The following is a 14,539-nucleotide window of genomic DNA, read 5'->3' as shown; positions in this document are numbered from 1 at the left end:
AGAGACGGGGTTTCACCGTGTTAACCAGGATGGTCTCGATCTCCTGACCTCGTGATCCGCCCGTCTCGGCCTCCCAAAGTGCTGGGATTACAGGCTTGAGCCACCGCGCCCGGCCGGTATTTTTCTTAACTCACATTCTAATTGTTTTTTTCTCATGAGTAGGAAAGTCACAGAGGATTGAATGTCACCTCATACCATCCATCCTTATGAAATATCTTATTACTTTTCACAGTTTACAGTGGATTTTCCTGGAGGATTATTATAATAGATCATATAGATGATTAATAAATAATGAAATAATGGCAGCTTTGCTCTCTTTTTCCAATTTTTATGTAGAATATTTCTTCTTTCTGTTCTTTGGATTTTGTATGTACAATGTTGACCACGAGAGATGATAAGACATCATTGTCTTATTCCTGACTTTAGTAGGAACGCAGCTAATGTTTTATCGTTAGGTTATTTATTTTCTTCTCTGCCACTATGTTCGGTATGGGTTTCCTAGAGTGGGAAAAGTGATTTCCATAAGACTAAGACAGATATTGATGGGTGGGGAAAACACAGCTGCAGAACAAGATTAAGGATGAGACAAGGAGAAAGAGGCTGGCTCCAAATTCCCTGAGAATCTGAGTTTGCACACTTGATAAACCTCTTAGAATTCCACACACTGGCATTTTGCCTCTTTCTAGTATATGCAGGCAGACAAATTAAAGTTGCCCCAAAATATTTATATGATAATAATTCATGTTTAGAAGCTATATTTAGAAGACTATGTAACCTATATGTCTAGACAAATGGTGTCATCATCCAATCACATGCTTTCTTCACTTCTATTTTGATCATGGGTTGCATATTTCCAAAGACACTTGTCCAACAGAAAATAGACACAATTGCAGACATCTCTGCTGCTGTGTACACTAGTTAGTACAATTTTAGTAACCAAAACCCTCTAAGAATGTCTTTCAAAAGCATATTTATTTCAATCGGCTACCCATTTGCTTATTTAATAATAAAATTACATGTAAATCAAAAGGCCAGACGGATAGACCAACCGTGGGAGACCTATGACTCTAAACCATTGAGGTCAGGCTTGGCTGTTTCTAATTCAACTTGGAAAAGTAAAATTCCATTCTGTCAAAAAGACTTTAAAGGAAAGAGGCCCCACAATATCAGAATGTTGTCATGAACTGGGTCTTCCCAATGTGAATCTTGTAGACTAAGTTCTCTGCACCTTTTAGGATCTAAGGGAAGATTTAACAAACAAAACCTAATTTTTGATTTTGAGTATTTTAATCCTTCACAAATCTGAAGAGAATCAGGAAGACATCTCATCAGCAAAAAATGTATCAATCAATTGATCATCTACTGTTACACAGATACTGTGTTAAAGACTATGCGGTTCCTAGAGAAGAGGAAGCCATAGTTTCTCCCCTTAAGGAATATTTGATGTGACAGGAATTAAATAAGTATACAATTTAATTAAATAAATTAAATTAAATTGTATACTCTAAAGCAGTATGAATATCATGAGAAATAGTGCGATAAACAGACCACTGCCATCCAGCAGAAGTGGAGAAGAACAAGTGCCCAAGTTGAAAAAATGTGAAAAAGGTATGTTCTGAAAACCACAGGAAGAAGAGTTTGATCCCAATCCTGAGATGAACTTTTTTAAAATTGATTTTTTATTTGAATAGTCAATGGGTACCCAAAGATAGAAGTCAACAAGTGGTTAATAAGAATAGGCTCATCTGATCTAAGCTTACTTCCTTTTAAAAAATGTGAGTATGAAAATGCCTTCATTTGAAAAAGTTATTAGTCTTCCATGGTTTGTAGGCAAACTAGAGAAATATGAACAAAATGGTAGAGTTGATAGATTAAAAAATGACTCATCAACTTTTATCCAAAAAGTCAAGGTTATCATGGAAAGTTGTAATGTTAACTCTGACTCTAAGTGGCAGGACAAGGCTGAGTTTTGAAGTCAGAAAGAGTTAGGTCTGACTTCCAGCTTCATTGTTTACTACTTGTGTGACTTTGGGCATGCTACTTACCCTAACACTAAATTTTCTCATCTTTAAAATGACAAGGATACTAATACCTTACCTCTTTGAGTCATAAAAATTAGATGCAAATGATGGATTTAGGGCTCTCAAATATAGTAACAAACATTCTTTTCTGGAATAATATTAGGTTTCATAATCATAATCATTATTATTAATAAAATGGAGAGAGGTCTCTAGTGACCTGTCCAGTACTTTTTAAATGTTTGCCTTGGGTGAGGAAAATGAAAGCATGCTTATAAAATTCTAAATTTCATACATGCAGCTAGAAATTTATTTATCTTACATTTTTATGATTTATATTTTGCCCCTATGGTTGAATTTTACGGTTATTTTTGTTTAGCTCCATCTCTTCAATACCAGCTGATTGGTTTCTTTTTAAATCTTTAAGCCTGCCCTCTAATATGTTAGTTCTCCCTCAGAGCCACAGAAAAGTGTCTTGATTTAGTAACATGACACAAGATTATTCCATTTATGGAGATAGGGATGACTCAGAAAACTTGTGGTTGGAGGGTGAGATAGTTTGGATGTTCATCCCCTTCAAATCTCATGTTGAAATGTAATACCCAGAGTTGGAAGTTGGGCCTAGTGGGAGGTGTCTGGGTCATAGGGGTGGAGGTCACATGAATGACTTGGTGCCCTCCTCACAGTAACAAGTGAATTGTCACTCTATTAGTTATTGTGAGATCTGGTTGTTTAAAAGAGTCTAGCACCTCACTCCTCTCTTTCTCTCTCTTGCTCCCCATCTTGCCATGAGACATGTATGAACCCACTTCATCTTCTGCCATGAGTAAAAGCTTCCTGAGGCTTCACCAGAAGCTGAGCCAATGCTAATGCCATGTTTGTACAGCCTGTAGAGCCATTAGAAAAATAAACCTCTTTTCCTTATAAATTACCCAGCCTCAAGTATTCATTTACAGCAACAGAAAATGGGCCAATACAGGGGGTAAGAGTATAGAGCTAATAATTCTGTTTTGGTTGCATTACATTTAAGATTTCTAAGAGATACCTCTATGGGGTTGTCAAGGAAGCAAATTGGATCTCTTCTCTGGATCTCAGAGGAGTGCTATGTCCTGGAGATATTGATCAAAGAGAGAACTGACAGCATGAAGATTGTATTTAAAGTTATAGATAGTGAATATATAAAGTAAGAGCATAGTCTGAGAAGAGTATCAGGAGCCAAGTCCTGAAGAACTCCAACAGTTTGAGGCCAGAGAGAGAGAAAGAGCCTCTAAAAGAGACTGGGAAAAAGTTGCTGGTGAGTTAGCAGGAAAACCAGGAAAGTATGGTATTAAGGAAAATTAATGTAGGAAGTATTTTAAGAAGGAAGCTAGGCCAACTCTAAGAGGTCAAGTAAGAATATCTTTTCAAAATTTGAAACTTCTGTAAGTCAAAAGTTAACCAAAGTTAAAAAGTAAGCAGGAGGCCGGGCGCGGTGGCTCAAGCCTGTAATCCCAGCACTTTGGGAGGCCGAGACGGGCGGATCACGAGGTCAGGAGTTTGAGACCATCCTGACTAACACGGTGAAACCCCGTCTCTACTGAAAAATACAAAAAGCTAGCTGGGCGAGGTGGCTGGCGCCTGTAGTCCCAGCTACTGGGGAGGCTGAGGCAGGAGAATGGCGTAAACCCGGGAGGAGGAGCTTGCAGTGAGCTGAGATCCGGCCACTGCACTCCAGCCCGGGCGACAGAGCAAGACTCCGTCTCAAAAAAAAAAAAAAAAAAAAAAAGTAAGCAGGAGATGGGGGAGGTGTATTTGCCAATTCTATGACACAGGATGAATATACAGACTATAACAAAGAACATCCAGAAATTTATAAGAAAAATACAGCAACGCTGTCACAAAAAGGGCCAAACACATAAAGATGCAGTTTATATAAGAATACATATAAATAGTATATAACTAATTTAAAAGAGGTTCAATCTGACAAATCACTGGGTAATGCAAATTAAATGATATGGCAATTATGTTTGCACCAACCTAATATTTTTTAATCAAGAAAATATTAAAGATTGATAATATTCAACTTTGGTGAGGAGAAGGAGTAGAGGATACTGGATACTTTCACACTTGTAGATGAGAATGCAAATTGTTACAGTGTGCTAGGATGCCAATATTATTGTAAACGTAAAAATTTTAAATGAGCGTACCTGTCAATACAGTAATTTCGTTTTTGGTAGCTATCTGAAAGAAATTCTAGCACATGCATCAAGAAATGTGTTCAAGAACATTAAAAACAGTACAACTTGCAATGACAAATAATTGGAAATACTTACATGCCCACTAATAGCAAATAATTAAATAAATTTTAATATGTATTTTTAGTACAGAAGGTTATAGAACAGCTAAAACAAATCAGTTAGAGCTATATTTTCCCCAGGGAAAATATCTTCAAAATGTATTGTTAAAGGATAAAAAACAAGATGTAGAAAAGTACATATAAAATAATCCTATTTACATAAAGTGAGAAAGAGTTATGATATTTCTACGGTTTTTGTGAGTGTTTGTAAATACATTGAAACGATCAGCAGACTAATGTTAACTATTGTCTCTGAGAATAAGGGTAGGATTAGCAGGATAAAAGCTGATACTTATTTTCATTGTTTCGGTTTTATATTTCTTGAATTCATCTGAATTTGCTGATGATCTACTTGTGGGATTTTTAAGAAAAATGCAAAAACTGTCTCAGTTCTGTTAAGTTAGAACAATTGATCAGAAGAATTAATTTTATAATCTGTTAATTCATCAAGAGTTTAAGTTCCTATTACATATCAGACAATATGAAGAGTATTTGCTATATAGCAGTGAATAAAATAGGCAGAATTCCTGTCCTTTGTAAGATTTACCCTCTAGCGGATGCAGGTTTCAACAATTCTGTATAGGCTACCCTTACTCTTATAAGATTCTCCACTCCTGCAGTAAAACATCACAGATCAACTTCCTGCACTTTTCATGACCTCATGAAGAAATTTATGGAAGACTGTAATCCCAGCACTTTGGGAGGCCAAAGCAGGCGGATCACGAGGTCAGGAGATCGAGACCATCCTGGCTAACATGGTGAAACCCCGTCTCTACTAAAAATACAAAAAAATTAGCCAGGCATGGTGGCAGGCGCCTGTAGTCCCAGCTACTCTGGAGGCTGAGGCAGGAGGATAGCGTGAACTGGAGAAGTGGAGCATTGAGTGATCTGAGATCGCTCCACTGCACTCCAGCCTGGGTGACAGAGCGAGACTCCGCCTCAAAAAAAAAAAAAAAGAAAAGAAATTTGTGGAAGAAAATATGGAGTGTACATCCATATGCCATCTCTAAATTCTCTCTTTGCTTTACAGTCATCCTGCAGATTACCAGATACAGCAGGATTTTAACAATACATCTTATTTAGTAAAATAGGCTTTCTTGGGCTGCCCTAGAAACTCCCAAACTCTCTATGAAAAAAACCATCAACTACTAAACAACTGACTTAGCAAATGTATTACCAGAGCGTACACTGTTTGTAAGTTGTCAACAGCCTGTACTTAGGCAACTGCTAGCTTAAATAACTAAAACTATTTGGCACCCACACAGAAGTTCTTGTACACACACTTTACGGTTGAATTCTTTCTATGACACTCATTAAGGCATAATAATTAAGAGAGAATGTCAGTTTCTAGGTGTATCCTTTGGGGCCTTTCCACCAGCTGAAACCACAACATCATGCTAGGCTTTAGATACAAATCTGCCTACACTTGTAGCAAAAATTGGAATTCTTGCTCTGAGCAGCCTCTGAGGCACAGCGTTTATGTTTTATAGCAATTCTTATTTTCCTTTTCTTCTTTTCTTACACAGGCAAATGAAAATATCCCCCAATTTTCAGCTGCCAGAACAGCTGAATACTAATCATCATCAGAAAAATTAAATGCTTGTCTCAAAGAAGGAACTACTCCTTAGAAATTCCTGTACATCTCAGGGCAAAGAAAAAAATGTCATTGGCAATCCAGTTTTGCTACAGGATGAATGTACTTATCACACATAGCTTTGCATAGCTGAGAACAATTCTAGCCCAGGGTGACCAGAAAAGTCTCAGGGTTTAGAAAGAGGTACCATAACTAGACACCAAACATTCACCTCCAAAGTCACTCCCACCTCCATCCACCTATGTGACCTTGGGGAAAAAAATCAATAGACTTCCCTGCCTTTTCCTCCATGTCTCAAATTCTTAGGAAATACTGTTCTGTGTTCTGTGAAGCCTTCCCTGAGCTTCTTAAGCCAAATCAGCTTCCTTTCCTTTCTACCCCAATTCTAGATCGCCCATACGTCCGTTATATCTCATGGTATTACTGTCGTATATTTATTATGGTATGTATTTTAGTTTATCATGTTATTTATGGCCATCTTAGGTTTTCAGGCACTACGTTATTACTATTCGTCCTAATATTAATAAAATTTTTAATACCATTGTGAGTGCTTACTGCATGTCATGCCCTATATGAATATATTATCTCTACTCATCACAAAACCCACGTGAGATGAGAATTAACATTATTACAATTTTTTAAAGGTGAGGAAAGTAAAACCACGAGAGACTATGCAGATGGCTAGTAGGAGCACTGAGAATCAAGACAAAACCTATTTTACTTTAAAATCCATGCTTTTAACCACTACTCTAAAGTACCACCTTTAAATAATAATAGATAACATTTACTAAAGACCTGTTAAGTGTCAGGCTCTGTACCGTGCACTCCACATACACTAGCTAATTTGATTCTCATAAAAACTCTGGGATGTAGATATAGTAATTATTATCTTAAGTTTTTAAAAATGAAATTGAGGTTAATAATGTTTAAACGACCTGCCCAAGGTCACAGAACTCTGGGAACTTGATTTGAATTCAAGTCAGTCTCCCTCCAGAGCCTGAGGTCTTAACCACTACTGTATTCCATGACCAGAGAGTAGAAGCTTTTATAATCTTGGCAAACTCTATGCAGTTTTCAGGGATAACCCCTCTGGAAACAGAAAACAGGAGCATTACCCCTTCTGAGTAATACAAATCAACCAAATTGATGAACTCTTGTAGTATACTCACCTTAGTACATGTGTGGATCCGTTAATGGTTGTGGTTGAACAAGGGACAGTCTGGCCCAGAATGGAAGGTCTTCGGTAGCGCTCATCATCACAGCAGAGGATGATGAGGAAGGCACGTCTAAAAGACTTATTCAAGAAGGCGTAGAGAAAAGGGTTCAACCCAGAATTGATATAGCCGAGCCAGAGGAAAGCGGTCCACACCTGCCCAGGGACACTGTAGTCTATGAAAGGATCCACGATATTGGTGACAAAGAATGGTGCCCAGCAGAGGCAGAAGCAGCCCATGATGATGCACAGGGTCTTGGCTGCTTTGGTCTCTGTCCTCATGCGGTGAGTGCTATGCTGGTCTGCCGACTGAGGCCTGCTCTCAGAGGAGGCTCCTGCCCGTTGTAACATCTGGATCTGGTGGGCATGCTCCTTAGCTGTGACATAGATGCGGTAATAGGCCAGCACCATGAGGAGAAATGGGATGTAGAAGGCCACCACAGAGCAGGTGATGGCGTAGGGCTTGTTGACCATGAAGACACAGTATGTAGAGTTAGAGTTCTGGTTGAACTTCCTCTTTTCTATCTGAGAGTTGGAGGGAGAGAGGAAATGACAAAAGGAGGTAAAAAGGAAAGAAAAAGTGAAAAAGAAGTGGGAAAAATGGGGAAGAGTGTAAGAAAAGAAAAAGGGAAAACAAGAAAATGGAAGATTGGAAGATAAAAAGAAGGGGAAGAGAATAGGGAAAGAAAATGGGAGAATAAGGGAGTAAAGAGGAAAGGAAAGGGAGAAGAAAATTTATCAGCAAAGCTTTGGTTTTCTTATACGCCTACAACACAAAGAACCTCGATGATAGAAAAGGAACATGATCATATCCCAGGGCTCAGAGAACTTAGCTGTACAAGAGGAGCTGAAGGCTCCAGGACAGAAGAGAAATAAAATAGAGACAGAATCATTTATTACATTTACCCAACCAGTAGTGAAATTCTATCTCTATTCTCCCTTCCCTGTCTTCTTGCACGTAACAGACCAGTGTCTCTTAACAGGATGCCTGTAGATCAGTAACATTAGAGTCACCCGCACTATATATTATAAGTGCAGATTTCTGTCCATTCCCTACTGCCACCCCTCCACTTTCATCCCTGGAAGATCTACTGATTCTAAATCTTTGGGCAATGAAGCTCAGATATATGCATTTTAAGCAAGTTTTTTCCAATAATTCTAAAGTTCGTTAACATTTGAGAACCATTGCTCTCTATACCATCATAAACTTAGCTCTTTGGGGGAATGCCATGGGGCACTTTTCTGGAGTCATTTTTCTACTTATTGAATTCCCTGATGAAGGTTTGTCTCATTTAGATAACACAGAGTAACAGCCTGTGTTATAGTGTAACAGCCTGTGTTTTAGTGTAACAGCCAAGAGGGGCCTTAGGGTTTGGGGGAAAGGAAGGGTAGATATTTTAATGGGAGAAAAGAATATAAAGATTGGATAGGGCAAGGTCATGAGGGACTTTGGAACCTAACCAGAGTGAGAACCTAGACAACACTCAATGCTTCAACTTACTCTCCTCCCAGTCTCTCCTGAACCCACTTCATTTAGGTGTTCACCCTAATCACTCCATTGTAAATGCTCTGGTCAAGGCTATCAATGACCTCTATGTTGCCATTCCTCCTTTTAAATGAGCCATCTACACCTTTGATATAGCTGAATCCTCCATCCTTCTTCTTTTTTCAGATATTTTATTGAACCAAAATACATACAAAGTACATAAAGTGTATACACATGTGAATCAATTATTACATAGTAAATATGACTGTGTAATTCTTGTTCAAATCAAACTATAGAATATTATCGACAACCCAGCAGCCTTCCACATGCCTTCTCCTTGTCATTAATATGCCCAAACATAGCCACTAATCTTTATCATCATAATGTAATTTTATTTGTTTTCCAACTAAGTATCAAGATAATAAAACACACAATCTGTATCTCCTTTAACTTAATATTGTATCACTCACATTATTGCATGAACAAGTAATTTATTCTTTTTCATTGTTGTATACTATTGCATTAAGGAATAAACTACAATATTACATATTCCAATATTGACAGACATTTGAGTCATTTTTGGGTTTGTGCTATTTTGCATAAAACTGTTAGGAATATTCTTGTACAAGCTTGTGTGTGTGTGTGTGTGTGTGTGTGTATTTTCATCTGTCTTAGGTATATACCCAGGACTGAAATTGCTGTATCATAGCTTGGGTATATACAGCCAAATGGTTCCCAAAGGGACTGTATCAATTTATATTCCCACCATGAGAGCCGGAGAGTTCCAGTTACTCCACATGCTCACCAACATTTGGAATTTATTGTCAGTATTTAGTGGTATCTCATTGTGGATTTGTTGGTGATGTTGGTAAAGTTTATTTGATTACATAAGTAAAATACTCCATGTGTTTTTGACTCTTTCCATTGGTTTAGATTAGGATTTGTCTTATGTTTTGTTACTGAAAAGTGTCCTGGGCATCCATATCCACATAATTATAGTGCATTGACATCACTTCTTTTGGAAAGCATGTGAGACTGAGTTTCTGCATCTGTTTCATGATTAGCACTCTGGTTCCTTCAATGGGACGAGAGCACTGCCTTCATAATGTTAAAATATTGCCTACATCTTGTCAGTCCCAATTCTCGCAGCTGTATTTTCAGTTTCAATCCGAGTAAGTTGCCTCAAATTCTCAGTGTGCCCTGTTCTCTGCATCTTTGTTCCCTATTTACTATGTCCTGGCTATTTCTTTGTAAATTTTAAATTAAATCAAATAAACTTGAATCAAATTTAAGTTCATCACAACCCTTCAGTTTCTTATTGCAGTTTTACTGTGCATTTCCTGAGAACTAATAATGTTAATCACTGTTTTGCCCTTTCGATATCCTCTCTTTTGAATTGATTTTTCAGGTATTTTCCCATTTAAAAAATTAACTTGTGACTCTCTTTCTTATTGATTTTTAATATAATAGTTCTTTTATATTTTAGATGTCCTTTGTCAGATTTATGTGTTGCAAATATATCACTCTGTAGCATGGCTTTTCACTCTAGTATCTTGTGATAGAAAGAAGTTCTGAAAGAACCTATACTTTTGGTTAGTACTTTCTGTATCTTGTTTCTGAAATCTGTGTTTACTCCTAAGTATAAAGATACTGGCCGGGCATGGTGGCTTACACCTGTAATCCCAGCACCTTGTGAGGCTGAGGTAGGCAAATCACTTGAGGCCAGGAGTTTAAGACCAGCCTGGCCAACAAGGCAAAACACTGTCTCTATTAAAAATACAAAAATTAGCCAGGCGTGGTGGGGTGGCTGAGGTCCTAGAATCGCTTGAACCCAGGAGGCAGAGGTTGCAGTGAGCTGAGATCACACCACTGCACTCCAGCCTGGGTGACGGAGTAAGGCTCAGTCTCAAAGATATTGTCAAGAGATGTAAAGACATTCTTTTACATGATCACTTAGCATATCATTATTGTGTTAATTTTTATGTCTTTTTTTTTTTTTTTTACAGGGTCTTGCTCTGTTGCCCAGGCTGGAGTGCAGTCACGGTCACTACAACCTCTGACTCTCAGGCTCCAGCAGTTCTCCCACCTCAGCTTCCCTAGTAGCTGGGACTACAGGTGTGGGCCACCACGCCCAGTTAATTTTAAAATATTTTTTGTAAAGACAGGGTTTCATTGTGTTGCTCAGACTGGTCTCAAACTCTAGGCTCAAGCTATCAGCCAGTCTCAGCAGCCCAAAGTGCTGGGATTACAGGCATGAGCCACTGTACCTGACCAGTTTTTATGGTTAATTCTTCTACCCACCTGAAATTATTTTTTCTGTATGGTATGATATACAAAATATGGATATTCAATTGATCCCTGTAGCATGTATTGAATGGATTATCTTTTCCTAGTTGCACTGTGGTGTAACCTTGGTCACAAATCAGGGGACTGTATATGCATATGGCTCCATGTTTGGATTTCCTATTTGTTCTTTTGAGTTGTCTCTCTCTGCACATACTGTTTTAACTTCTATAACTTCTTAGACATCTGGTTATAAAAGTCTTTGAACTGTGGTTTCTTTTCTTGAAGACTCTTGGATAATCTTTTATCTCAGTATTTCCATAGAAAATTTAAATTAATGTCTCAGTTTCCGTAAAAATCTTCTAGAATTTTGATTGGAGTGAGAGTAAAATGATCAAGGGAAACTGACATCTTTACAATGTTAAGTCTTCAAATTAACTAACATGGTAATTCCTTCCGTTTGTCTTTTTAAGTATATTTCAATAATACTTTTTAATTTTATAATTTTCTTTGTGTCTTACACATCTTTTGTTAGTTTGTTTCTAAGTATTTTATGTTTTTATTCTATTGTAAATGGTACCATGCTAAAATTCTTGTTCCTAATTGTTGCTAATAGGCAGAACTTGGTGAGGCTTTTTATTGTAAGCTGGCTGTGTATTCAGCAACTTTGCTAAGTAAGATATCAACTAATATTTCATCTTTACATCCTTTTGAATTTTCTCCAGGAAATACTCATGTGATCTGCAAATAATGGCAGTTACAATTTTTTCTCTTTCCAATCCTAATATCACTTTCTCTTGTTTTATTGAGCTTGATAGGACCTCCCATCTGATTTCAAATAAAAATGAGAGTAGTTGACACCTTGTTGCACTCCCAGCTTTAGGGGATGCGCCTTCAATAATTTACTAAGTATGATATTTGCTATAAATTGTATGTCAACACCCTCTACTTGATTAAGGAAATTACCTTCTATTCTTGGTTTGATGAGATTTTTTAAAAATCATGAATGGGTATTGAATTTTGTCAAAGCATTTTTGGCAGTAACAAAATGAACATGTGGGTTTTCTCCCCTTTCTTTTACTGATGCAATGAATTACATTGATTGCATTACAATTCCTGGAATAAGTCATATTTATACTGGACCCTGTGACACACTAGTATTTTTCTTAAGGATTGAAGGACTTTTCCACCAACTGTGAACACTGCCTGCTGACAGGTCTTAGTCATCAACCTCTAGAAATAGCTCTTGACTGAAGACAGCTGCTTAACCCAATGTCACTTACCCTTCTTGGCATCCATCTGCATCCAGTGTGAATATACATATGCATGAAGATATGAAGAATATACACCTATATGATATACTCACAAACATGCTATTTTATTCCTGTACATATTCAGCATCTTGTTTTATAGACTATTATAAGGTTATCATGTATTATCCTCTTGAATTCATATTTTTATCATCATAAAATATTTCTACATCAAGAAATATTACTTTCTTTAAATTTTATTCTATCACTTATAACAGTAGAGTAACACTAGCTTTCTTTGAATTATCACTTGCATAGTGTATTTCTATTATCTTATTTTCAATTTTTCTGTCACTTTATTTTTAATGGTGCTCTCTTAAAAGCAGCATATGTTTGTATTTTGTTTTGATGCAGTCTGACAACTTTGTCTTTTAGCATCTATTCTTTAAATAAATTAATATTTAATACAATTACAAATTCATTTAGGTTTGTCTATGATTTTACTGTTACCTATTAACCTTTTCTGTTTCTTCTTTCCTTGTTTCCATATTTATTGCTTATTTTCAGAATAATACTTGTTTATATTAACACATTACCTCTCTTTCTATTAGCTTATTGGATATATATTCTTTTATTATCTTTATTTTAGGGGCTACAACTCATTACAGTCTATTTCATACATTTGCCATTTCCTTGGCAATGCAACAGTCCATCTCCATTTACCTGCCCCACAACTGCCTTTTATGCTATTGTTTTCATGCATTTTAATCCTACATATATTTGAAGACCCACAGGACATTAATGTTATTGTTATTTTAATAGTCAATGTTCTCTTACACTATCCACGTATTTATCATTTCCAGTGCTCTGCACTCTGTCCTGTGTTATGGTGCTTCTATCTGGGATTATTTTCTTTTAGACTGAAAAATTCTCATTTTAGTCACAGTATAAAACCTGGTGTGGAAAAATTCCCTTCGTTTTTGTTTGCCTGAAAATCATCTTGTCTTAATATCATCTTAATTTTTAAAGCATATTTTCACTGGGTATGGAATTTTAAGTTGTAGATTTTCACCAAGTCATTCCATTGTCTTCTCACTTCTTTCATTTTATTACATGGTCAGCTGTAAGTCTTCTTTTCCCTGTTAAATTTAATTTGTTATTTTTCTCTAATTACCTTTGAGATTTATCAACTTGTCTTTGATTTTCAACAATTTTTAAAAAGAATTTTCTAGATATCGTTTTCTTCTTTATTTAACCTGCTGGGGCTTTGTGGAGTTTCTTGAATCTGTGACTGATGGCTTTTATCTTTTTGGAAAATTCTTAGGCACTATTTCTACTAATATTGCATCTACCCATTCTCTCTCTCTTCAAATAGAATACTAATTATATGGACGTTAGAAATTTTCTGTATTTTATATATATATGTAATATATATATACACATATACATAAAAGTATATATATGGACACACAATATATTCTGATATGATACATATATACATACATATCAGAATGGTCTGTAATAAAATTTTATCCATTTATCTCTATGTGCTTCAATCAATATTTTATTACAAGGTTATGGTGTAACATCCTCTTGAATTGATATTTTTATCATTATGAAAAATGACATCATCTAAATTCCAGTTTACTACAAGTGTTCTCAGATATGTCAAATCTACTATTAAATTTATCATCATTATACTTATTTATTTTAGTGTATTTATTAGTTGCAGTATTTCCATTCAATTCCCCCATCCCTTTTTTTTTTTTTTTTTTTTTGAGACTAGGTCTTGCTCTGTCACCCAGGCTGGAGTGCAATGGCACAATCTCGGCTCACTGCAACCTCTGCCTCATGGGTTCAAGCAATTCTTCTGCCTCAGTCTCCTGAGTCGCTGGGACTAAAGGTGCATTCCACCATGCCCAGCTAATTTTTGCATTATTAGTAGAGATGGGATTTCACCATATTGACCAGGCTGGTCTTGAACTCCTGACCTTGTGATCTGCCCGCCTCAGCCTCCCAAAGTGCTGGGATTACAGGTGTGAGCCACCATGCCCGGCCAAAAATTCCCTTTTTTTTTTTTTTGTGGTAGATGCTCATTGTCTAATTACTGCATTATCTAGATTGCCTATGAGACTGTTTCCGTTGTCTTTCTATGTTTGTGGTTTTTGGCCATTTAGTCTTGCTTCCTACAAGGTCTGGTGACTTAATTAAAGGACAGACATTATGCATAAAAAAAGTACAGGTACTCTGGATGGTAGTAGCCTTCCCACAACTCGATGTATCCTGCGACCAATTTTAAAGCAAGTGCCTTACAACTTCCTTATGGAATATATATCCCTGCTAATGATCCAGACCATAGA

General features: G+C 36.7%; 1 protein-coding gene across 1 annotated transcript in view; it reads right to left on the bottom strand.

Moving 5' to 3' along the window:
- The window catches only part of HTR4 (5-hydroxytryptamine receptor 4), a 98,466-nt gene that overhangs the window by 49,941 nt on the left and 33,986 nt on the right, over window positions 1-14,539 (bottom strand). The window contains exon 5 of the mRNA XM_033181567.1: window positions 7,117-7,685. Coding sequence (XP_033037458.1) covers window positions 7,117-7,685 — 569 coding nt within the window. The remainder of the gene's footprint in view (window positions 1-7,116; window positions 7,686-14,539) is intronic.

This window comes from Trachypithecus francoisi, unplaced genomic scaffold, assembly GCF_009764315.1.
Source record: "Trachypithecus francoisi isolate TF-2019V2 unplaced genomic scaffold, Tfra_2.0 Lachesis_group2, whole genome shotgun sequence".
Lineage (NCBI taxonomy): Eukaryota > Metazoa > Chordata > Mammalia > Primates > Cercopithecidae > Trachypithecus > Trachypithecus francoisi.
The sequence above is the reverse complement of the archived record's forward strand: the minus strand, read 5'-3'. Positions and strand labels throughout refer to the sequence as shown.